The sequence below is a fragment of the Stegodyphus dumicola genome, chromosome 6, assembly GCF_044657685.1.
Source record: "Stegodyphus dumicola isolate Sdum_Otavi_A_Nest chromosome 6, ASM4465768v1".
NCBI lineage: Eukaryota > Metazoa > Arthropoda > Arachnida > Araneae > Eresidae > Stegodyphus > Stegodyphus dumicola.
The window spans coordinates 7,667,754-7,693,439 of NC_140773.1; the positions used below are offsets into that span (position 1 = coordinate 7,667,754).

General features: G+C 33.7%; 1 protein-coding gene across 2 annotated transcripts in view; it reads left to right on the forward strand.

Annotated features, from left to right (window-relative positions):
• The window catches only part of LOC146996665 (uncharacterized), a 60,547-nt gene extending 38,700 nt beyond the window's left edge, over positions 1-21,847 (forward strand). For both annotated transcript variants that reach the window (XM_085817882.1, XM_085817883.1), the window contains exon 3: positions 20,587-21,847. In XM_085817882.1, the coding sequence (XP_085674008.1) occupies positions 20,587-21,705 (1,119 nt within the window). In that variant the 3' untranslated portion in view covers positions 21,706-21,847. The remainder of the gene's footprint in view (positions 1-20,586) is intronic.
• Positions 21,848-25,686: the final 3,839 nt, after the last annotated feature.

Sequence of the window (25,686 nt, forward strand, 5' to 3'; positions counted from 1 at the left end):
TGTCCCTGTTTGGGCTCTGCTTCGAAAACAACCTAATGCCTGTTAGTATGCAAGCTCAGTAGGAAGAAAGATTTTAAAGCACTTTATTAAACTCAATAGATAAGAACTAATTTTAACTCTACAGCTGACGGAAGATTTGAAGTAAATCAATCAAATACAATCATACAATCACTAAATATTGTTATGTGCGTACAGGTTCGTAATGGCTTGAATGCAGACAGAACCGACGATATCTTGATAAAATTTATTTTTCCCAAATGAAACACTTTAGAATTCTGGAACTTCCACAACTGTATTCATACGGCTTTTCTCAGTATGGCAGAACACAATTAGTAGTTACCATTTCAAACTACTGAAAACGCCAAACGCAAGGCAATGCGCATCTAAAAAGCGAAGGTTGCACTGAGATCTCTCAATACTTCGAGCTCATCTGAAACAAACGACTGAAAGCTGATGCTTTCTCATGTCTTTCTCCTGTCTGTTCCTCCCGGGAGTTTACTCAGGAGAATTCCTGAGAAGTACTAGTTAGGATGTGTATCTAAGCAATCTCAACCACGGGGGTATATAATTTGACTTCACAGGACTAGAACCCGAGTATTGTACTCAGGTTGGTTCAGGCTTGGCAGGGACCGTACTGGTACTGTCGTGTCTGTTCCTTCGGTTGTGGTGGAGCTAGATTGGAGATTGTCGACGAAGTTCCCGGGGGTTTGACCCCATTCAGTTCTCGTGACAAGGTTTGACAAGAGTGGTCAGAGCGCACTTTACGACGTACGTTTAGCCGATGGAGTGCTGCCCGGAGGCAAAATGCCTAAGTTCTATTCATATCTAGGATTTGTTCTACTCAATGCTTTGTATAAAGACGGGCGGGGACTGCGGGGGTTGCGCCCGCGAGGGCGAGGTCCCCTGGACCATACATATCCAAACTCTGCATGGGTCTGCAAGTCGGACCTGGGTCGGGGATCTAGGTTTGTCTGCTGCACCTGTCTTATATAGTTTTCTCCTGGCCGCCGAGAAGTATCTGTTACCTTTCATTTCTCGAAATTACTGGAAGACAGATACTTATTGATAAGTTACATATAAAGGCAATTACAATTATCCAGTTACAGTACCAATTGCAGTTATACAGGTCCCAGACCTAAATGTCGCCAAATGGCCAGAAAGTTTGGTGACCTTTCGCGATTTCTCGCCAAATTTGGCTACACACATTCGTTGCACAAACCGTCCCCAATTCGAAAAATTTCCAACAGAGCTTCGACTCTTCAGATTTTTGTCTTACATTATACAAAAGATACTACAATTTTAAACATAGCTTCAATAAAATTATTTACATATATATGCTGCCCAGAAGGTATAGTGGTTAGGGGAGGTAAACCGCTGAGTTGGCTTCCGACCCAGGTATAGATATATCCATGCAGAATTGGTTACCAACTCGGCGGGAATTAACCACTAGCTACCAGGCCCCAGCCCTGGGCAGCCCTGGCTGAGCAGACGACGTTTATAAAATGCAAAAAAGAGATATACATGTGCATATAAGGCACTTGAAGAAGAGTACAATCAAAATATATGTATATATATATAAATAAACTCATATACAGATATATACACACTTACATACATATATATTCCGAAACAAATAAAAGTATACATACTCTCACTCATATTGATATATACATCTATAACATATACGTTATCATGATAGTTAAAGTTTACCAAAAGCATGCCATTGAGGTACACTTGATCCTTAGTATAAATTAGGTGCCATAAATAAAAGATATAAAAATGTACAGATATATTATAGCATTCAGATACAGTACGAACTTTGTGTATGAAAACCTAGCACTGCATAAATACAAAATTACACATTGAGCATACATATTACATACTCCTGTTGCTGACATATTGAACTGGCTTATATAGACTTTTATGGCTACTATCTTCCAGCGTCAGAAGAGTAATTGCTAGTACAGTAGTCAATTATTGTTTTCAACTTCTCCTGGACAACTCTGTTACTTTGTAGATTCTGGAAGCAATTTGGCCAGAATCTGGCCCCTGTGGTTAAGGGTACCGACTACGACATAAATAAAAAATATAAACATGTACAGATACATTACAACATTCAGATACAGTACGAACTTTATATATGAGAACCTGCCACAGCATAAATACAAAATTACATATTGAACATACATATCACATACTCTGATTGAATTATCTTATATAGCTGACATATTGAACTAGCTTATATAGACTTTTATGACTACTATCTTCCAGCGTCAGAAGAGTAGTTGTTAGTACAGTAGTCAATTATTGTTTTCAATTTCCGCTGGGCAACTGTGTTACTTTGTAGATTTTAGAACCAATTTGGCCAGAATCTGGCTCATGGTTGCTTGCCTGACTGCGATACCAAAGAGCCCAGGTTCGAATCCCGGAGAAAGCATGGATGTAAAATTGTCTGTCCCTTCATAGAAGGTAACGGTTTCCGTCTGTTAAGTTCCTCTACAATAAAATGGTCACTGCTTCTGGTCTTAGTAGTGGCCAATGCCGATATAGGCAAGTACCCGCCATTTGTTAAAAAAATACATATATATTAAAATTTGTAACAATATGATCTTAGTTCGTTGTTTAAGATGCAGGTCACAAATGCAGAATTCATTTGTGCATCCTTCAAGAAGTTACTCTGAAAAGGCCAAATTGTTTTCTAAGCAACTATATGAATGATTTTAGTTAGGTTTTGCTTGCATTGTTGCCTACATGCTTGATTTCAATGAAATTTTTGTTTGCACTCACAATGGCATGTTTAATTTCAATCAAATGCAGCTTGTAGTGATAACGATATGTTTGATTAAGTCAGATGCTATTTGAGTTAGATGTTACTTGTTAAAAATCTACAGTTTGAAGGGAAAGTAAAAGTAGCTTACCCTCTTGTTGAAAGGAGTTTAATAACTTAATTCAGTAAGAATATTGCTGTTACTATGACTCTGTATAAACTTTATGAGTTAAATTTTGATGTTTGCAGGATGCGTAAAACATTTGTGAAACAAACAGATATCGCTGCTTTCCTCGTATTTCATAGCAACATTTACACTTACACTTGCTAATTCTTGCAAAATAAAAATATTTGTTTTAAATATACACTTACTTAAATGTTACATATGTATTTAATTAGAGCATGGGGGATGTAATTTCTTTTTGCTGTTGAAGAAGAGGTGTATATGTCGGTTGCCCTCGAAATTCTAATTAAACCTTTACTCCAATTTAATATTATAATACCCTATTTTATAATGATATGTTTATCTTACATATATCTCCGTAGTTTAAACGTAGAAAACAAGCGACAATGATCAATATTAAAATTGATATTTATAAAATATCAAAATGCTTGCTTTTCAAAACAAGGAAAAAAAAAGACCCAAGCATCCTTCTTTGCAGGAAAGAAGTATCTTTTTAGAAACGACTAAAAAAGATAAATCTTTGTGAACAAGAAAAGGTTCAAGAAAATCCAATTCACCAATTGAAGAAGTTTTTTTGATAAATTTTGCAGACCCAAAATCAAAATTATGATTAAATTTCCAAATGATAAGACATAAGATTCGCGTTCTTTGAGATAGATCAATCAAACTTGTATCTCAAAATGCTATAAATTCTCTAAGAATTATAGTCAGAAGTGAAATATTTAAAAATCGGACCATAGATTACTTTATTCATAAAACACACAAGTTGGTTAAAATTGAGCGGCTCAAGCTAAGTAATTTTCCTGGCCATTTGCCACAGCACTGTTTCAAGCCTCTCGTTATTTATATTCAACCTAATTTGTATTCTGATAGCGGCTGATGGAAGAAATAGATGGTACAGACAAGAATTAACATTAAATTACTTTCAGTTAAAATAAATCATACAAAGAGAATTTGATTTACTCGATTTTCTTATCTGTTCTGGACAACTGCTGAATTGTTCAAACATTTTAAAAATAGTAACACTAAGAGAAAGTTACAGTTATATCTGACTAGTCTCATGTTTTGTAGTTTTGAAGTAAAATATGCGTTTATTAAAAGAAACATTTATACAACTAGCTAAAGTAAAAAAAGAACTGCCAATTTAGTTTCGTTATTTAAAAAGCAACTGAAAGTGTTAAACACAATATTCGATGTTACGCTTGCAAGTAAAATTTTGAGTTGCCTTACTGAAAAGAAAATCATTATAACACCTGGGAATTCCATTACCGACCAATACTCGTTCATCATAATAGAAAATTACGAATTCCACGTAAAATGGACCACTAAAGCACTAGGGAATATTCCATTTCCTGGTATCAGTTCTATCATTAACATCTAGTCTTCTGCAATCAAACGAATGGGTATCCATCGGAGGACGCCAGGCTGCCCATGTAGGCCATTTGGTTAGTAACGACCGACCAGTTTTGCCATTCGATATATCCTCCCTTTTTTGTACCCTTCCTTCAACCCTTTTTCAAAACAAATTAATGAGGCTTTTAACAAAATGAACTCATGATCACGTCTGGTGCTTTTGTAATATCCAACTCGTCGTCGATAATTCTTTAGATTTTCGGCACAATATGCATACTGAACTGTTTTGCTTTCCTTAAATGCAGCGGCAAAACAAAATTCTTCCTTCTTAAGTATTACATTTGATTTTGGTGCATTTTTCTTAGAGTATTTTGCAGACGATTATGAGTTAAGTAGTTTCCATTTTCAAACCACTAATCGCGTCATTTATTATCATCGAATTTCAAATGCTTTTGCTTTGAAAATCACTATATTATTCACTCATCTCTTACTAAATCACTATATTGAAATAAAATATATATATCACTATATTGAAATAAAATATAGTGATTATCTAAAATCACTACATTGAAAATCACTCATCTCTTGAATGAGATGAGTGATTTTCAATATATGGAGGACTAAATAAAGCATCTAAAGAATTTTATAATTTTATTTGTAACTTATTATGCAAAAATGCTATTGCCCAAGGGAAGGAAAGAAGTTTAGAGGATAATTTTATATTAATTTCTGCCCCACTTATGCTAAAATAAAAATTACAGTAATGTTCTTTACTCTCACAAATTTAAAAAAAAAAAAAAAGATTATTTTTTTTTAACTTAAGAAATTACAAAAAATTACATTTTAAAAATAAGAATTACATTTTTTTTACAATATAATGTCGTGAAATGGAATGTTGTATAAGAAAATTTCATTCAAATTGAACGATAACGGTGTAAATTCAAAAGATCTAAAATAAAAATCGTAAATTTAAGAATATATGTATAATACTTTTTTATACGGGCTATCAAATTATACACATTTTCTGCTGCACTTATTTTGCACCTTATTTTCTTAAATTATTCTAACGTAATTAACAGATCCTTAAGGCAAGTTGAAAATGGCATCAAAAATTGCAGATTTTGAAATTAAAAATTTCAAACAGTTTTTATCATACGGAAGTGGAACTTCTTATGCTTTTATTTTTTCATAACGATTATAAAACTTTCCCGAATATAATTGCAGAAACCGGAAGACCGAATTAAAAGTTAGATTCTACTATTTGCCCCAAATTAATTTTGTTTTCATTTGACATTACCAAAACATGAATATTTTCGTCGTTTAAAACACTTCTTATAACGAAATATGTATATATATATATATATAACCACAAAACAGTTTTTACAAAACAAAATATAGACAAAAAACTGAAATTCATAAGTAATAAATTTCAAATAATCCTATAAATGCAATAAAGAATTTATTAAATGTTAAACTCAAACTCTTCAAACAAGCAATACCCCAATTAAAAAAATCAATGAAATTTAAAGAAAAAAAGAAAATAATAGAAGAGAAATTCAATCAATATCAATTTCACTTCGTCAGGAGGAGGAACATTGAAATCAACTGAAATCTCCCTTCCACAAAAATCCTTGCTTGGAGGGGGCAGAATTTTCGGATGAACTTTTATAATTAAAATACATCGAAATGGTTCATCGGATAATTCTGGATACACAAAAGCAAGGACTTTTGTGGAAGAGAGATTTCAATTGATTTCAGTGTTCCTCCTCCTGACGAAGTGACATCGAGGTTGATTGAATTCCTCTTCCATTAAGTTCTGTTTTTCTTTAAAGTTCATTGATTTTTGGATTGGGGTACTGCTTGTTTGAAGAGTTTTGGGTTTTAACATTTATTCAATTATTTATTACATTTACAGGATTATTAGTCCAGAGGGGCAATTTGCTCTGAAGGACTATTATTTTCGTTTGGCATTTTTCGTTGGTTCACTATAAATGTACGATTCACTTTTCAAATTGTTGCCACCAAATATTACAACCCTGTATTATATTTGAAGAAATTAAATAATGAAGAATCTGCATAAAATTTGCATAAATAATGAAGAATCTTCTGTTAAATTATTGAATTCTTAATAAAGGGGTCTTTTAAATCCTACTTGCGTTCTCTATTTGCTTATAGGTCATAGCTATAAGTCGCTTAGATCCATATAGAGTCTTAACTTAGTATATGCTTCCCAAGAAGGTGAGATTCTACACAATTGCTAAAGCATTCAACGTTTCAGGCTATAAAGATTATTAAGCTTTACAGAGCAAGGAACATGAAAAATTTCCGGTATTCGACGCTGGTATCCTCTGATGCCAACTGGATGTATTAATTATTTAAACTTGAAGGGAAGAAGTAGGAGGAAGAAAACCCTCCTGAAATTTCTGTCTTATGGCCCTCATATCTTCCTCCGTCGAACCACAAACGACGGCAACCAGCAATCCGGACGTGCTCTCCGGGCCAAAATCGAGAATTAAAGCTCGAGAGACCAAAGCGTGATCCCGGGCGCGTAATGGCAGACCGCACATTGAGTTGAACAGTGTTAAACGAATGTTGCATACTGCACATGCCCAGAAAACAATTTGGTGTAATTACTATTTTGGCGCGATTTGAAAAGAAGATAAATACGGTATATGGTAGACGTATCGCCATCTAATTGTAAACAAATCTGGCGTTTAAATCTTCGTAGAGTATAATGTAAATGTAAATTAATTACTGTGTTAAAATACTATTTTTTGCTGTACTGCTCAAACAACTAGAAAGCTGAAATTATTGCGAAGTAATATGAAGCAGTGTTTACATTCAAAATGTAAAATATAATACTTATGAAATTCTGCACATTCCTTTGGAACTGTACAAATTTTTGTTCAGAAAAAGACTGAAATTTAGGATATATTAGTTGAAAATTTATTCATTATACTTTTAAGCAATAAAAACAATTCAGGATTTACCACACGTTCCATTCGCACATACATAAAGAAACACTGAGGAATATAACATATGCTTGCAAATAACACTGAAGGAATTTTACAATTCTTTAATGCTAGTTATTAAATTCTTTGAAATGAGAAAATAAAAGCGCGAATATAGGCTAACAAACTAAGCGAGATACTCCAGTTTACAATTACTGAATTATAATATGTAAACAAATTACATTTAAATAACGAATTATTACGAACATATGTTAACAAATATTAAATGCAATGTTATTGACAAATTAAAATGAAACAAATATTAGAAAAATAAGCAAGTGCAATCGGCATGGACGTTAAAATAACTAATAAGCAAAGTTCCACAACATTGCACTTTTAAACATCACTCGAACACACTCGACAGCCATGGAGATCTCGAATAAGCTAACGTAGGGTTGCTTAGTCGCCAATATTTCTCCCCGCGCCAAAGGTACACCATCAAGCATGCGCAGTAAGCGAAATTCGCTTAACACTGTTCAACTCAATGTGCGGTTTGCCATTACGCATCCCGGGCAATAACAAAAAAAAAAAAAAAAAAAAAAAAAAAAAAAAAACGTTAATAATAAAAAGAAACCAAAGAAAAACATAAATATTACAATACATTGGTTACAAAGCTGATTACATACAGCAATAGGAAAGGGAGAGAAACCCAAAAGAACAAAATCAAAAAAATGAAGTTAGTAAAACGAAAGAAAAAGAAAGAAAAGAGATTGCAACACATACACAAAACACAGCCAAACACCAAACACCTTTACCAAAATACAAGCACACAAAACATCTGGAAGGGCACAAAGTAATACGCTGAGGAATTCCCAAAATAAAAGTTTAAAATCTAAGGACGATACTACTTTGCCGATTTAACCACTGAGATACTAGTTCTCAGTGGTTCTTAATATATATAAAATATGATAATAAATACATTCTGAATAAACAATCTAAAAATCGGTACAATACATTCTTTAAAAATCGAAACTTTGATATGTATTGGTATTTCAAAGCACAAAGTAGACATTGGTTATTTTGCTCCATGTACTAAATCAGTTAACTATTTTCAAAAATTTAAATGTATCAATTGTCTGCCTATCCAGTGTATGATGTTGAGAGGCCCCAACTTGTCAGCAACAGTAGTAGTGACCAGTGCAACAGTAGTAGTGACCCGGCGGTTGAACAAAATAGACAAAAATGCAACTAAAAATAAATGACAGGATGAAGAAATAACGAAGTCACTACCTACGAGGCTCTATAATCGTAACTACCTTAACCGCGTTCTAAGATACAGCTGAGATTCAGCAAACTTTCTGATTAAGAATTTTAAAGATTCAACGAACTGTCGAAATAGGCACACAGGCCGAAACGCGCGGTTCTTAAACTTTCTACCAAGCAACCTTCACGCTCGTGATTCAAGAAGCACAGTTACAATCTCGCTTTCCTTCTATTTAAACTCAATTACTTCTGCTAAAATTTGAATACTCTGCGCGTTCTACTACGTTTTACATACTCTGGCATTGGCAATTCTAGGGGAAAGTAAAGGCTTGACAGGAAAGATAGCTTAAAATAAATGTTAGTTAAAATAAATACAAGTTACAATAAAATAAAATAATACATACATTATTTATACATTTATACACTTGAATTTGATGGTCTGAGTGTACTCAGTGTTCTTAACTTCATGTGATTAACAAGTGTATAAATAAACAAGTGTATAAATACAGTGTATAACAAGTGTATAAATAAATAAACCCTACAAGTGTATAAATAAATAAACAACTACAAACAAACAATTATAAAATTCTCTCGGGTTTACAAAATTATAAACATACACAAAATTCGAAAACAACAATAAAATGATAAGATACACATAAAGTTAAAAGCACTGTCTGAAAACTTTCAGACCATCAATTCAATAAAATACATTAAAAATTTTTAAACTTTACATAAGATAAAAATCCAATAAAATCACATGAAGTTAAGAACACTGAGTACACTCAGACCATCAAATTCAATAAAATACAATAAAGTTTTAGACTTACATAAGATAAAAATCCAATAAAATCAATAAAATAACATTTTCCAATATCTTCATAAAATAACATTATTAAAACTTGACTTACAATAAAATATCAAATGTAAAATAAATTCTTAAAATCGCAATTTCAAAATTGCCGTACATTTTACAGTAAACTAAAACATGCAAGAATTAAAATTAAAATAATCTATATAAAAACACCACATTCAGCTCTATTTACATTAATATAACCAAGGACGGCCTCCACATATTTAATATTTTTCGATATATCTATAGACATTCGATATATCTATATAGACCTGAAGGGAATCGATACAAGGGGATATTTTAATTTTTAATTCTTACTTTCTTCCCCACTTAAGCAGCTACTGGGAGCATTTAAGCCACGGTGCCCGGTCTAAAAATACCGGAGGTGTCATTCATTTTGATTCGGGCACACTTTAAGGCTTTACAGAACCTGAAATATGAAACATTAATTAATCTCTTGCTGGAAATCCAACCACGGATCGTACATTGCGAGATGGATATCCTAATCCTTACGCTTTATAACACGATTCAATACTATTCAGCTTATTATTTTTTCTTCACCTTTACATATGTAAACTATATACATTTCGAAAAATTATTTTTTAGTTTTCATATACCTGATACAAGTATTGAGAAAACATTTTACTCTAGAGAGCGACATTACTTCTCAAGTAACGCTTTTGTAGTTTTGTGAACAAAAATCAAATGTATGTATAAAATATAATTGCACACCTTTTAAATTTACAGACTCATTAGGAATTTTGGTACTATTCTGTTTTGAGGGCCGTAAGAAAATTGCAGCGAAAATGTATGCGCAAAAGCGCCAAATCTAGCAAACGCGCCCATTTAACAGCGCGCCAAATCTAGCGTACGCGTTGATTTCAGATTGCATAAGTTTATATAGTTCTATATTTCTTAAGACGCCATTCAAATACTAGTTTAATTTTTAAATCCTTTTTTGGTTTTAAATCCTTTTTTGATATCCCATGGATTTAACAATTTGGGAATTGCCCATGACGAAAACTCGGCAATAGAATTTTGGGTAAAGTGCAGAATCAACCACTGCTTGACGCGTTTTTATGAATTACACATACTCGGCATCCATGTGCACATCGAAATATTCTCACTTAAAAAAAAAAAAAAAAAAAAAAAAAAAAAATCCTAGAATTGCACAAAAATGGCACTGCGCACACCCTTGACTTTATTCTATGTACACATCGACCTATTTTCACCCTAAAAGTAAAAGAAAATTGACAAAAATCCAGTAGTTGTTTTTACCCTTGTAAAAAGCGGCAAACAAATAAGTGAGCGATTCTGCACTTTACTGAGAATATCTACTCGCATTGCACATACTCGGTATCTATGTACACATCGACCTATTTTCACTTAAAAAAAAAAATCCCAGAATTGCACAAAATTGGCACTGTGCATACCCTTTACCTATGTACACATCGAACTATTTTCTCTTAAAAAGTAAAGAAAATTGACAAAATTCCAGTTGATTTTACCCTTATAAAAAGCGGCAAACCAATAAGTGGACAATTCTGCACTTTACCGAGAATGTTTTCAAAGAAAGGGCATCATTCATTATAGAAAATTACGTTTGAACAACCGCGAGATGAAATTATGCTTTAGCGATAAGTCGGTAGCGAAATAGCGATGCAGGCATCCATTCAGTTATATTTAGCTGTTTTTATATAAATTATAATAACGTTCTGAAATAGTTATTGACTCTTATGCTTCCATTCAGTCATGTTTAGCCTTTTTCATATAAATTATAATAATAAAAAAGTATTATATGAAATTAACCTTTCATCTAAATTAAAACATCAATCTTAGATAGTTATTTACTAATATACGTACTTCCTTTCTTGACGCAATTATTAGGGTTGCCTCAATTCTTTTTGGCAGCATTGGCATCAACGATAATTTGGCGATTTTTTACGGCCCTCGAAACCGAATAGTACCGGATTTTTATCGGAACAGAAGACGTAAAAAATGTCCAACGCTCTTGCCGAGATTCGAACTCCGGAATTTCGGAATGGTAGTGGGACGTGCTTTCCAATTACACAACAAAGGGGCGCGATAAAGCCGGAGAAAAACCTTATACATTTAGCATAAACATAATAAATAAATAAATAAGCAAAATTATGCATTATTGTTATAAGTACATTATGCATTATTATAATTACATTAATAATTTATATTGTCATAATAATATAAATATTATTTACAGGTATTTCAAAGAACTCGATTAATTGAATTGATTTTTCTATAAAAAACAATTTTATCAGCCTTTCCATAAAATGCAGAAAATGATAGATTAAAACAGGGAAATTTGAATAATAGTTATCATTCAGTATCGCTCATTTTTCGCTTTTATTTGCGAGCATTTTTATTTAATATTTAAATTAAACTTTATATTATGCCGTGTAACGATAAATCGATACGTATTTTATTTTACATCTCTCCCGTTAGTGCTTTGTTCTCTGAATATCCAATTACATTAAACAGGAACTGTCCTAGATAGAATATTTAATTACCAGATTCTTTCTAAAAGATAATAGAAATCGATTCACGTTTCCAAGGTATCGCTGTTCGTTTTGTATAAGGAATCGTGAAGTTCGACATTTCAATCTTTCAAACTAATAGGATATTTTTTATCTATTAGGATTTATTTACATGCGCTCTTCGTAAGGTAAAATCTTCTATAGAATTGTCTTTTAACTTCTTGCTGTCAGATGTGCTGTCTTTCTCATGTCACATGATTTGAGAAGCTTTTTTAATTATTTGTGCTAATTCTTTCTAATCTGCCTTGAACAAGAAAGACATTTAAACTGGAAAAAAAAAAAGATTTCTGAAACTTCATAAAATATTGTTATATTTATTGGTTTGCGTTCAATTTCTCAAATGAGGGAAAACTTTACCGCGGAGCGAAAGTAATAAAAATTGACAGGTTCAGCACTTCTGAAAATATCGCAAAAGCCCTCCTTAAAACAGGGAACAATGCTGTAGGTTTCGTTCCCAAAATGCAGCATCATCTACTGTTAAACATTTGCAATATCAGACTTCAGAATACATGAAAGGACTGCAAAGTTGCTCAGTGATATAGCGATCAGAATATTATCCTAAATCAGTGCCGGATTGACGTATAAGTGACACAAGCTATATCTTAGGCCCCCCCCACTTTTGTGAGTTCCTAACTTACAAAAACATTGCTCATATCCCTTATAAAGGGCCTCATTGAGTCTAAATCCATCCCTGTCCTGAATACTTAACTCGGAACACACCGATGTTCATTCAGTATTGAACTAAATAGCAGATTTCTTTCGTTTCATGTACTTTCCAAGAAAACCTTATAAGGTATTTCTTCCAACTTCTTAGCATGCCTTCGTAGTGTAGTGGTCAGCAGGCTCGGCGCGTATTCGAGAGGGCCGTGGTTCGCGTCCCGGTGAAGGCGTTGCTCATTTTTCATCTTTCCTGCTTCCAAAAAATACCTAATATCTCTACAGTGGCGCCCGAACCATTGTCGCCGAATGGGCGATTTCTCGCCAAATGTGGCAACCGTGCCCTACTTTGCCATTTTATGAAAACCCTAAAACTGCTTTGCGGAGAAGCCATCTTAACGCGCCAGTACATTTCGTAACACTTGACACCAATTGTTATGTTATTTTCTTCCCCCACGTTCGTACGGGGTTTGTAGATTTGGAGTGAATAACGACGACACTTGATGAAGTATCGAAACACACTTTATTTACCAATAGTCTCAGGACAGCTTCAAAATCACTTTTTACAGTCGTCGAAGATCTACTATAAATACGCTGGAACAAACAGCGACACTACCTTCACACTGTCAGACAATAACGGTGGAGACAGCTTCACCGCAAAGCACCAGAGTACAGCTTCCGACTCTGCTTGGTCGTTCTCGGTACTCCACGTACTCTCGAGACTCTCCACGTGATGCACTCGACGTTACACAAGAGTATAGCTCTCGACTCAGCACAGTATAAGACAAAACTCGACGACGCACTAAAAGACTCTCTCGGTGCACTCGACGACCAACTCGGCGCTAGACTTCGAGACACTCGCGGACCAGCAGGGTTTATATAGCTTTCGGCTTGTGTTCGGGAACATTCTGGGCTAAACCGGTAAGAATTCGTTCCAGAAGTTTCTCCAACAGTCCGTGGTATATCGCCAATTTTGTCACCAAATGTCGCCAATTGGGCGATTTCTCGCCAATTGTGACAAACCTTCCCTCTTTTCCCATTTTATGGCAACCCTAAAACTGCTTTGCAGGGAAGCCATCTTACAGCGCCCGTACATTTCGTAACAATATTAATCAGCATTCAGTAGATTTTAAATTACTTATATTATTTGGGTATGCCAATTTTAAGAGATATTTAAAGCGATTGCATTTGCTGCAAATGTGCTGGACAATTAGAAGCGATGATGTCAGTCGTATTCTCCTTAAATCTATGCATTATGTCTGAAGGATTTCAAGTACTTTTGAAGGATTTATTCTACATCCTTGCCACCAATATTTTCTCTGAACTTCTACATATTAAAGAAATCATTTTTATTTTTCCTCAATTTAGACTTGAAAGTTCTCTAAAATTTCCTTTATTTATTACTTTAAATAGTTTTTTTTTTTTTTTTTTAAATTTTCATTATTTTCCCTTTTTGCAATACTATGCTTTATTTTTTACCCCGCGCGTAACGTTAGTCCCGAATGGAATATTAGTCTGGAAACATTTTGCATTGAATGACTATAAATATCACGTATCACTTTCCACATTGTTACCACAAAATATTATCGACTTGTATTATATTTAAAGAAATTAAATAATGAAAAATCTGCATAAATGTATGTATGTTTCTCGCAATGTGAAAAAACAAGGGTACCTAGAGCCATCAAATTTTGAATAACGTGTAGTAATCCACTTGAACATGGGCACCTGAAAGCCCGAATTTCAATTTTTTTTTTTTTAATCTATTTCATATTTTGTAAAACTTTCAGGAATTTTTTAACTCAACTATCAGTGGCAAAACTGTACGTAATAAAACATTTTTATCTCCCTCGCGAAACTGTATCAGAAATCCTAAAGATATGCTATTTTAAATATTTTGTGTTTTTGCTGTTGAATGGAATTTCATGTAGTGCAAGGGCGAAGAACGTAATATTTAATAAATAAAGTAAGCACACAAAATGTTAAAAATAAAAAGATAAAAAAAAATTGTAAAATTCATTTTAGCAAGAAAACTAAATACAGATATGATGACCTGAGAAAACTGAAAAAAAAAAAAAAAAAAAAAAAAAAAATGTATGAAAACACTTAATGCTGCATCGGCAATGCTGCATTTGCTGTTGAATTGTATATGGCGTAAGCGAAGAAAATTATGCATAGTACGTTAAAAAGACAAAAAAAGGAAAAAATGGGGGAAGTGTAACTGCAGGCAGGTAAACTACGAGCTCAGCGAGAGTGTGAAAAACCTTAATAAACCCTTTTGGACGACCGTAAAGATGAAACCTTTCAGGTTTTTTTTTTAATTATTTTTATTTATAGGTTTGTTGTGTTAGTGTTATGACTTACTTCTGTAATCCTCATGGTATGCTTTGGGGAATGTAAAGCGATAGAGTAAGCTTAACCAAAAAATAAATAAATAAATAAATAAATAAAACAAAATCTGAAATGTTTCAGATTTTAAATTACGTCCAAAGGGGCGTTTTTTAACATTTTGTGTGTTACCTTTCTTTATTAAATATCATGTTCCTCGCACTTAAACCATAAGATCCAGTGCAACAGCAATATCGCAAAATAGTTTTAAAACGAGCCTATCTTTAGAATTTCCGATACAGAGACTCACGCGCTGGAGATAAAAATGTTTTTTCTGCACAACGTTGCCATTGCTCGCTTTGAAATCCTTGAGTTTGTTAATCAAAAATTCGTCAAAGTTTTAAAAAATAGGAAATCGATCATAAAACAAATTTCAAATTTCAAATTGGGTCTTCCACATGCTCATATTCGTTGGAGGATTACGTTATTCAAAATTCGATGACTCTATGTACCGTTGTTTTATCAGAATACGAGAAATATACATACATTTATGCAGATTTTTCATTATTTAATTTCTTCAAATATAATGCAGGACTCTAACATTTTGTGGCAACAGTTTGAAAAGTGAACCGACATTTATGAGTCCGACGCAAAATGCCAAAACGAAACTAATAGTCCTTCGGGATTCAAATCCCTTTGGACTAAAAAAAAAAAAAAAAAAAAAAAAATAAAGCAACAAACTTCGCAAGAAATGAATTATTAATTACTTTAAAAACATATATTTCTTTTATTATGCAAAAAATGATGAGAAACGTGTTGACGTGCTGCCCTAGGATTTATGTGAAAAATAATTATTCAACTGTCCGTTTGTAGGATCGATATCCATGAAACTAAAAACGTGCTAAAACGAATCAAATCCTTACTTGAGTTTGTCCTTGAGAATAGAACTTCTTAGCAATGATGAAAAATGACACGAAATCTGTTTTTCTTATTTGAAGTGTTACAGGTTAAACGTCCGTGTCGCGTAAGAAATGCGTGACATAGTTTATTCTCAATGTCAAGGATATTAAAAGAACGATAATAAACTCCTGTCAGATTATTTCTTAAAACTGGAGCGGATATGTGTTTAATATTACGCGGGATCATTATTGAATTGAATTAGAGTAATGTACGAGTATAACTCTAAACAGAAAATACCGAAACAGTCGGAAATAATTTCTGTTGCATGATAAGAAAGTTCAAAAGTGGAATTAAAAAGAAAGTTCGTGCAGTTTCCTATATGGTTTTATTACGAGCTCGGCTGCCCATGATGAATAATTTTGTTATTCATATCTGAGACTAATTCTAACCTTAACCAACACTTCAGGTGATTTGAATGAAATACTTTAACACAAAGTGCATATTTGCAGCCTGGTCCTGAAAATGTAGAAATGAAATAAAATGGAAGCCTGTAGCTCCGATTCAAGTGCGGTTTTCACATTTAATAAGAATTTGATCAAGGGTTTTCTGTGATGGACATGAAAATGCATGAAACGCCTTTTAATAAAAGTTTAATTACATTTTTTAACCTTTCTTTTTCAAGTCTACCATGTATTTGCAGGGCTTTGATACCTATTATTATCGTTATCAGCAAAAGAATTACCATTAAGTACAAATGCCAGCGAGTTTATTATCTGGAATGCTGTCTTTCCAGTGTATCAAAAATTGACCAGTTTAAAATTCTTTCTCTATTTAGCATTTTATACAATTGCTGCTGAATATTAAGACATTTTATATCATTAAGGAAAAAAAGAGAGGAAAAGAGAGGAGGGGTAAAAATCTACGCAATTTATACATTGCGTTCTGAAGGCTCTTAGTATTTAAATATTAATTATATAATTAACTGTATATAACTGTAAATATTAATTACATAACTAACTGTAACTGTAGTTCAATAATATTAACACTGTATGAGACTGAAAAGCATTTTACTTCCTGTAAATAAAATAAAAAATCTGATGTGTACACCACATGACTTCCTTGTACGGAATATTAAATTATACGCATTTTTTCTTGCATTTTATTTAAACTTATTAGATTGAATTAAATCTACTTCGCCGACAGCGCATAAACCACAATAGAATAAATGCATTCTTTAAAATTCACTTTGTTTACCATTGCGACACTCTGGCGCTAGGTTAACTTAACAGTATTATATTTCGTTCATATTATAACTCAGAATGCACAAAATGTATATCATTTAAAGAATTATCTAATCGTTGCCACATGTTCTATTCAAATACTATAATAAAGCTAGAACTATGTATAAAAGAAATTAAACAAACAAAACACAAAAGAAAACGTTTCTCACAGACGATTGAGTATTTCCCATTCAATTAATTCAGTTTTCATTTCGGGACAATGCAAAAATACATAAAAACTCAAAATATCTGTATTAAAAATTACGAATTAAATCTTAAACGCTTATTTCCACGAAAAAATTCCAGAAAGGATTAAGTATGATTTAAATAATAAATGAAGGCGTTATCTTTGTTTTTGCGAAGCTAAGTTTCTCTAGATTGGCAACAAATCCGTTACTCAGCTGTTTCAAATGTAAACAAGAGCAATGGCCGCCATCAAATTAGGCTTAGCGGCACTTAAACAATTTTAAAATTGTTGATAATTCTAAAAATATTGCATACAGATTTACTAAAGGCATAAAACCCTTAACCGGAAGATAAAAACAACATAATTCAATCATTTTTAAAGCAAAAAATGTACAATTTACAAACATATAACAGTAAAGAAACTGAGATCACTGAACCGGGTAACAGAGTGGATATATTTATATACGTTTGGCGCGGCCGATTGAAACCAAAATACAAGGTGCACATCTACATGTTATAGTATATTTCAACGTTCTGAGGCTACTCGTTTCTAAGTTATGCGAGATACGTACGTACACACGTACGTACATACGTTCGTACAGACGCCACGAAAAATTCTCTTCAGAATTCATTTTAAAGCAGTTTTTTAGTTTTTTTTGGAGGAAAAGAGTCTTTTATTCTGTCCTTACGTACAGATATCATGCAAAAACATCGTTAAATTGCATTCGAAAGCGGTCAAAGTGGATATTTTCGTTGAAATATGCTGCCTGAAGCTTTTCGCGATTGCAATACTTCCTTTTTACTTCGTACAAGGAAGTAAAAAAAATAAAAACCTGAAAGGTTTCAGATTTTAAATTACGTTCAAAGAGGCATTTTTTTATCATTTTGTCTGTTACCTTTATTTATTAAATATCCCGTTCTTCGCACTTAAACCATAAAATTCAGTTCAAGAGCAATATCGCAAAATAATTTTAAATTGAGCCTATCTTTAGAATTTCCGATACAGAGACTCGCGTTGTTGGAAATAAAAATGTTTTTTCTGTACGACGTTGCCATGGCTCGCTTTGAAATCCTTAAGTTCGTTAATCAAAAATTCGTTGAAGTTTTACAAAATATGAAATCGATAATAAAACAAATTCCAAATTTGGGCTTCCACATGCCCATATTCGCAGTAGGATTACGTCATTCAAAATTCGGTGGCTCTATGTACCGTTGTTTTATCACAATGCGAGAAATATACGTACATTTATGCAGATTTTTTATTATTTAATTTCTTTAAATATAATGCAGGACGCTAACATTGGGTGGCAACAATTTGAAAAGTGAAACGGTCATTTATAGTGAACCAAAGCAAAATCGCAAAACGAAAACAACAGTCCTTCAGGGACAAAGTCCCTTTGGACTAAAAAGGGAAAAGAAAAATGTCCTTTTCTAATTTCATCTATGTTTACTATAATTCATTATATGCAAGTATTTATTCGACCACTATACAAAGGACAATACGACCTTTCTCAGTTCAGCCCCCAATTTTGAAGAACAGCATCTCGGGGGGGGATACGGGGTCCGAGATTCTCTCTCCTCTTCCCCTACCATCAACCTTTCTAATTTCCAGAAGTCCGAAAGTCTTCTTCGGAAGACTTTCGGACTTCTGGAAATTAGAAAGGTTGATGGTAGGGGTTAGAGTTCGCCCTTGCCGCACAGCCACTATACATTTACAAACATCCATCCCTTCTCCGAGATTCGAATCCGGGCTTTTCGGTGCGGCAAGTAGCGTCACTAACCACTATTCCGGTTGGGCAGCTATTAAATTTTAAAATTTTTAAAAAAGCAGTTAAATTTAGTTAAGCATAATCTAATCTAGTTATGTATATTATTTATAAAACAATATTTAGAAATAACTCTTAATTAGAATGTAGGTCAAACTTAAAAAAATGTATATGCCAAAAATTGAAATTCCATGAGAGCTGAGAATACATTTCCTCAAAATGTAGACAATGGAAGTTCTCTGGTAAATGCAATATGAATGTCTTCAAGACATCTGGAAATCGATATTTTTAGAACATCTCCTTATAGTCCGGGGTTGGGCGACTTATAGCAAAACAACTTCAGTATGTAAAATTATAATGTTGTCCGTGCATCTGAGAATTTAGGTACGTAGGAAACCCTAATACTATGCACCTAAATTCCGGAGACTTCGCGAACTTAACATATTCTAAGGATATTCTGTACTGTGAGAAATAGGGCAATCACCAAGCGTCAAGAGATATTTAGTAGTTAAACCCCAATAATAAAATATAAGCGGTATATGTCTTGTTTGAGCATTTTTTAAAATTGCTTAGCATTAGATTCAGATCTTAAACAAGTATGATCTTTTTAAACTTATATTTAATTTGCAGTGCAGATAAATTCGAAGTACTATATTGGATGTAATAATATACCTGTAGGCATAAATTTTGTAAACATGAAATAAATTAATAATTAATAAAATAAATAAGCACTGAAATATGACATGGCCTACTGGAATTTTCGGGGGTGATTACAATGGCTCAGTAAATGACTTGGCTTTAGTGTAGAATTGGGTGCCCCTTCGATTAAATTTTGGCGATGAAACCTCACTTCTGGTTACCGATAGTTTTAAATTTTTTAAATTTTAGTTGACGATAGTTTTAAATTTGTTTTAGCTTTCCGATTTTATTTAAATGAAAATAGATTGATGTGTACATGGACATATTTAAGGCAGTGTGCAATGCCTAGTTTGTGCAATTCTAGGATTTTTTTTAAGTAACAGATCGATGTGTACTTGGACACAGATCTTATGCAATTCTTCGAGTTCTTATTTTGGTTTTGTGTAGCGGCCATCTTGAAATTGTGACTTCCTGGCGCCGATCTTGGCGTCAAGAAAGAATCGCCAATAAACAAGGGGCACCCAATTGTAAACTGTTACCAATGACTTAAGTGTTGATTTAAATGTCAACTTTGAAAAAGATGATTGAAAACTTTGAAAAAGATTGATTGAAAACTTTGAAAAAGATGCATTGCCAAGTAATGGATTACTATGAAAAATGGCAAGCTTTGCAAGTTTCTGACTATTCAAATTTCTCAAACATTCCACCTTTTGTGAATCATTAACGCACACATACACATCGAATAAATATTATTAAAGACTAAATCTGAAGTATAATATATAAAAGTCTAATTTGGAAGTCTCTTTTTTTTCGCAATATGGTGAGTGTATAACATTTTTATGATCTGTCTTAACAAAGTTTAGTGCTAACTTATTTGTGCTTTCCCTTTTAGGTTTGGACAAACCCGTGCTTGGCAGATCCAAATGGGAATACTGCACTCATGTATGCAGCCTCTTATGGCCATCATGAAGTCGTATCCGTCTTCATATCTATCTTCCGGAATGACATCAAAAGTTTGCAACTGAACAAAAGAAATAATGATGGCTTTACCGCATTACACCTTGCTGTACGTAATAGACATGATATATGCGCCAGAATTCTTACCAAAGAAGCCCAGTTCTTTCCCAGTGCTATTGAAGTATTTCCAGATCCTAAAGACTTAGATCGAGAGCCTACACCTTCAGATATGGAAATGAAACTGGACAAGAGACATGAAATTGTGCATTCTGAATGGAAGAAAAAGTGTTCCACTATTAAAAGCGACGGAAAGCATAGCACAGGAACTATGACAATAGATCTAGACAGTACGGATCTCACTAATGATTGTACCTTGAGTGTGCTGGAATGCAGTGTCGGTGACTTGCCAGTCTGGAACTATACTCATCCTTTCGGCCTGCAAACAAACAAATCGACTCAAGTAATCTCAGTAGAACGTTTGCGGGAAGTTCTCGCAGAAGGACTTCCAGAATGCCAAGGAAATGAGGAGTTAAACGAAGATATTGACGAAATAGATAAACCTGATGAATGGCCAGCCATTCCAATGCAACTCAAGTCTTCATCTCACAAACTGTTAGAACCTTTAATACCAATAGAAAATGCTAATCCCCTCATTAGTAATGTGTATCATCGAAAATGTCTGAAACAAACCAGAAACGCTTCTGGACTAAGAATTAAACTCCGCGATACTCAAAAACCATCAAATCATATAAAAAATAATTACACAGCAGAAGAATTGGAAAAAATTGTGTCTGGTTCTGCAATAAGATCCCTCCAGCTGAACAGAAAAAGACAGTCAGCCAACAATAACGAGATGGTTACTAACTTATTGCCAATAATACCGTGCACTAAAGATAATGCATCGTTGCCACCCGTAAGATATTCTCTCCAACGAAGTGCTAGTTCGAAGAAAGAAACTTTGTGCTTTCAAGGGGCTCCATTTCTCTCAGTGCGTGCAGACCAAACTCCACGAGAAATAGAAATATTCAAGAAAAATGTTGTTGCTCTTTCTTAAGTTAAAAGAAAAAAACATGTAAATAACTTAATCGTTTCACATAAAAATGTAGGAAAAAAATTCTATCTACTGATGAAATGTTCGCGAATAAACTTTGATTTTTCAAGACTTGTTTTTTACCTTTCCATTGCTGAACACAGTAAAACAGGTATTTCATAAAAAAAATAGTTGTCTTCTTTCATCTTAATTTGTTTCATAAAAAAGTCGGGGGAAAATTGAAGTTATATTAGACTGGAAAAAAAAAAGTACTTCAGATTGTTTAGAAACCTTTTTGGTAATCATAAACTGTAAATGTAGATAGACTTATCGCGAAGTTTAAAGTAGCAACTGAAACTTGAATGTAAAAGTCCTTTTATTTAAAACTAAATAAGAACAGAAAACACATTTTATGCTTAGCCAACCACTTGTAGCTAGTTAACTTAACAGTAAGTTCAGATGTAAAATTTAAATTCAAATTAATTTGTAGCCAAAGACTTGAGGTACGCGCGAGTAAGGCGTGCCTACAAGCACAAGATGAGTTGTTTCACAGACGCACACACACAGACTGAAGTCGTTACCCAGCACTGCCGAGGAAAATATTTCTCTTCCCGTCAGCCCGTAGGGTTGTCAAGCAGGTTTACTGTTTCGCCAATTGGCGCTTTTCGACAGAGTTTTTGAGTCTGTATCGCCTGTTTGGCGCTGCCGCTACAGACTACTAATCAGTTAACTCGGAGTTGGCTCAAAACTTAAACCGGCATGGCTATTCACTATCACGATATACAAGTATAATGCAAGGCTGAGTAACATAATACAAGGATGAAGACTACAAATCTTATCTAGCAATTCTAGTAACGTGGCCTTGAGAGCTTTGTCTTACAATATAAAACCTCACTTTACATACACGCGAACTAATTTGCATACTGGTGGGAAAACGGAAGGGAAAAGTGGCAGTAAAAATGCCAAACATAAAATAACTGATTAATCAACATAAAGGAACCTTCGATGATATAAAATATTTTATAAATGCAATAAATTAAAAAAAAAAAAAAAAAAAAAAAACAGGGGAGCCACTGAGCTAAGTATCCGATACAACCGGTACGGGGGGAGGAAACACTATAACTACAGTTAATACTGTATATATTTCATTAATATGAGATTGCGGCCCTCGTTATTAGCACCGCCCCCTTTTTAAACATCAACTGTTCCGCCTTCGAGCGACCTCTTAAGTGGTAAACTGTATGTTTAATTATTTTATAAGTGCGGGCACATCAGTGGGGGGCAGCTTCTGCACCCTCGAGGGCCAACAATTATCGTTTGCTGAATAACATTATAGGTACGTGCACTACTTAAAACTGTGGCAGGCAGTTTTTATATCCACAAGAGGCAGTTTAAGTTGTATCTTGCAACAGTGAGTCGCATAATATGTTTCACTTAAATGCTGAATTCAAAAGCAAAACAATTTTCTCCTAAAGAAGAAGAATCTATATCTGAATGCCCTCGACACTGATACAGCCGCAATTCAAAATTCAAAATCTTCAGAGTCATGTTCAAAATTTAAGACAAATTAAGGTTGCTTTTTTTTTTGTTTAATTTTAAATATAAGGATGTTTTAATAAATAAGTGAATTGAGCCTGTGGTTTAGGCTATGTAGAATTAAGGAAGTGTTTATTAGTACACTTGTCCATTGTTATATGCAGATGGTTAGTCATCTGTTTCATTCGCAAGTAGACATTTCACCCTCAGACGTGAATAAGTACAATGACAGTCTTCGATCGGTCAATTCAGACATACTTAAGGGTTTCCGGATAGTTTTGAGGCCGATAGCCATACTATCCTTTGCCATAATAAACTAAACCAAACGAATGGTTTTGTTGTAAATATTCTGCTGACACTTTTCTTTGGTCGCCGTAGAGCTATCTCAGCCTACCTAGCCGGCCATATGACTAAAAGGAGGACCTGTCAATCCAATCAAAAACGAGGGAGCCAGCAGTCTGCCTGCGCCCTTCCCCCCAAAAAAGACCAAATCAACAAAAACTAGCCCCAGAGAAACCAGGTTAGGGTCTTGAGTAATGGGGAGGGGGGAATTTACACACACACACACACACACACAAAGGCATAGCAAACTCAAAATTACTGTTAGCAAAAGGTTGCAAAGCCAATCAATTAAATCAACACTCACGCAAAACGAGTCTAAAAAATTAAAATATAATAGAGTTGTTGAAATTAAATGAAACTCGTCACAGACCGCATTCACATACATAGCCCATTCCAAATAAAAGCAAAAGTAAAAGTAGATCTAGTTCTCAATTCCAATAGACTTCTTATTCATATTAATAATGTTCATTATTTCCCTAGCATTTATTCAAATCTTGCGTATTGAATGATCCATATTTTGCCCTCACACCCCTTGGTAATACACAGTCCTCGATAAAATGAGTTGCATCTCGGTAAGAATTACATATTTTGCAAAAGCAGTTCTCCTGGAGGTGGAATCTGTTTAGATAGGCGAGAAACCTACCATGATTGGCAATTATTTGGTTAAGGTCCATATTATTCATAATAGTAATTTTTTACTTAATAATTAATATTTTTCTCAGATGTCTCAAACCTATCCTTCCAATGTTTCAACAAATGATCTTTCATAATGGTACTAGTCTTTTTTCTTGATTCTTGAATATCATGAAAAATGGTTCCATCCCCCCAGGGCATCCTCTTTGGCCAGTGTATCTGCCCTATAATTACCACACACAACCAGAGAGCGATTTAACCCAGTGCAGGTATAATCTGTGCTTTCTTCTCAGTTTTGTATATAAACATTTCATTTCATTCATAAGCTCATTGCTATGAGTCGGGCGGGAGAGCTCCAGCAGGGCAGACAAAGCGTCTGAATATAGATAAATTGAATATGATTCTCGCAAATGTGAGTCAATCCATAGAATTAATAGTTTTCACATTCACTTTTTTAAAATCAATCTCTACACAATTAAAAAAATACCGCAAAAACACCCCCGAAAAACCCCTCATATCACGACCCATCAATATAAATTTCAATTTCTGCATCAATTCGAATATCTCTGTAAAATGGAATTCCGAATACATTTCGAGGGTGAATACCATTATCCTGTATCTGCTCAAAAGCGTTACTATGAAGATCTGTATTTCCATATGAAATATAAGGAACAAGTCTAAATAGAAATTCATCGTAATAAACTTTGTAACTTAGTGAAAGAGGTGGCACACCAGCCAACACGCAGATCACCTCAGTCCAGACTGCACAGAAACATCTGGTAATAGCAAGCAACCAGGCCCTCTACAAAGAATCAAGTTTGGATCCAAGCCTGACTAGCATCCCTGTCCAACAACCCCAAGCGCTTATTCCATAAAGAAATTTTGGCAAAATAACATTTTCATATATATCCCATCAGAGTGAAACAAATAAAAATGAAATGTGAAAATTTTGAAAATATAACACTGATTTTTGTTGGTTGACTTCTGAATTAGTAAACAGTACCAATATTCACAATGTTAATATGCAACAATTTGTTAACTATAAGGCTCCAGAACAGGGAAGCACTACAGGAACCTTGGGGACATCCACGATTAATCTTATGTTTCAAATTTATTTCTTCAGAACAGAATTATTGACTTCAGTTACCATTAAAGTCAATAATTCTGTTCTCCAAATAATATTTAATAATATCAAACAATTGTTTGTTAATAAGAATTTCTTTTAGAATGGAGAGTAAAGAGGTCCAGCGTATGAAATCGAAAGCACCTCGAACATCGAATGAGACCAGGGCTACATGTTGTTTATCCTTTTTATTCCTGACCAGCTGGACAACCTTATGCAACGCCAATGCAGATGATTTATATTTCTGAAAGCCATATTGATTCTCACAAATAAAATTATTTGCTAAAATAAAGTTTATCCGGCTAGTCAAAGTTTATTCATAATTTTTGCATGAATACGTAATTAGCAAATTGGCCTTAACCTTCTAGAAT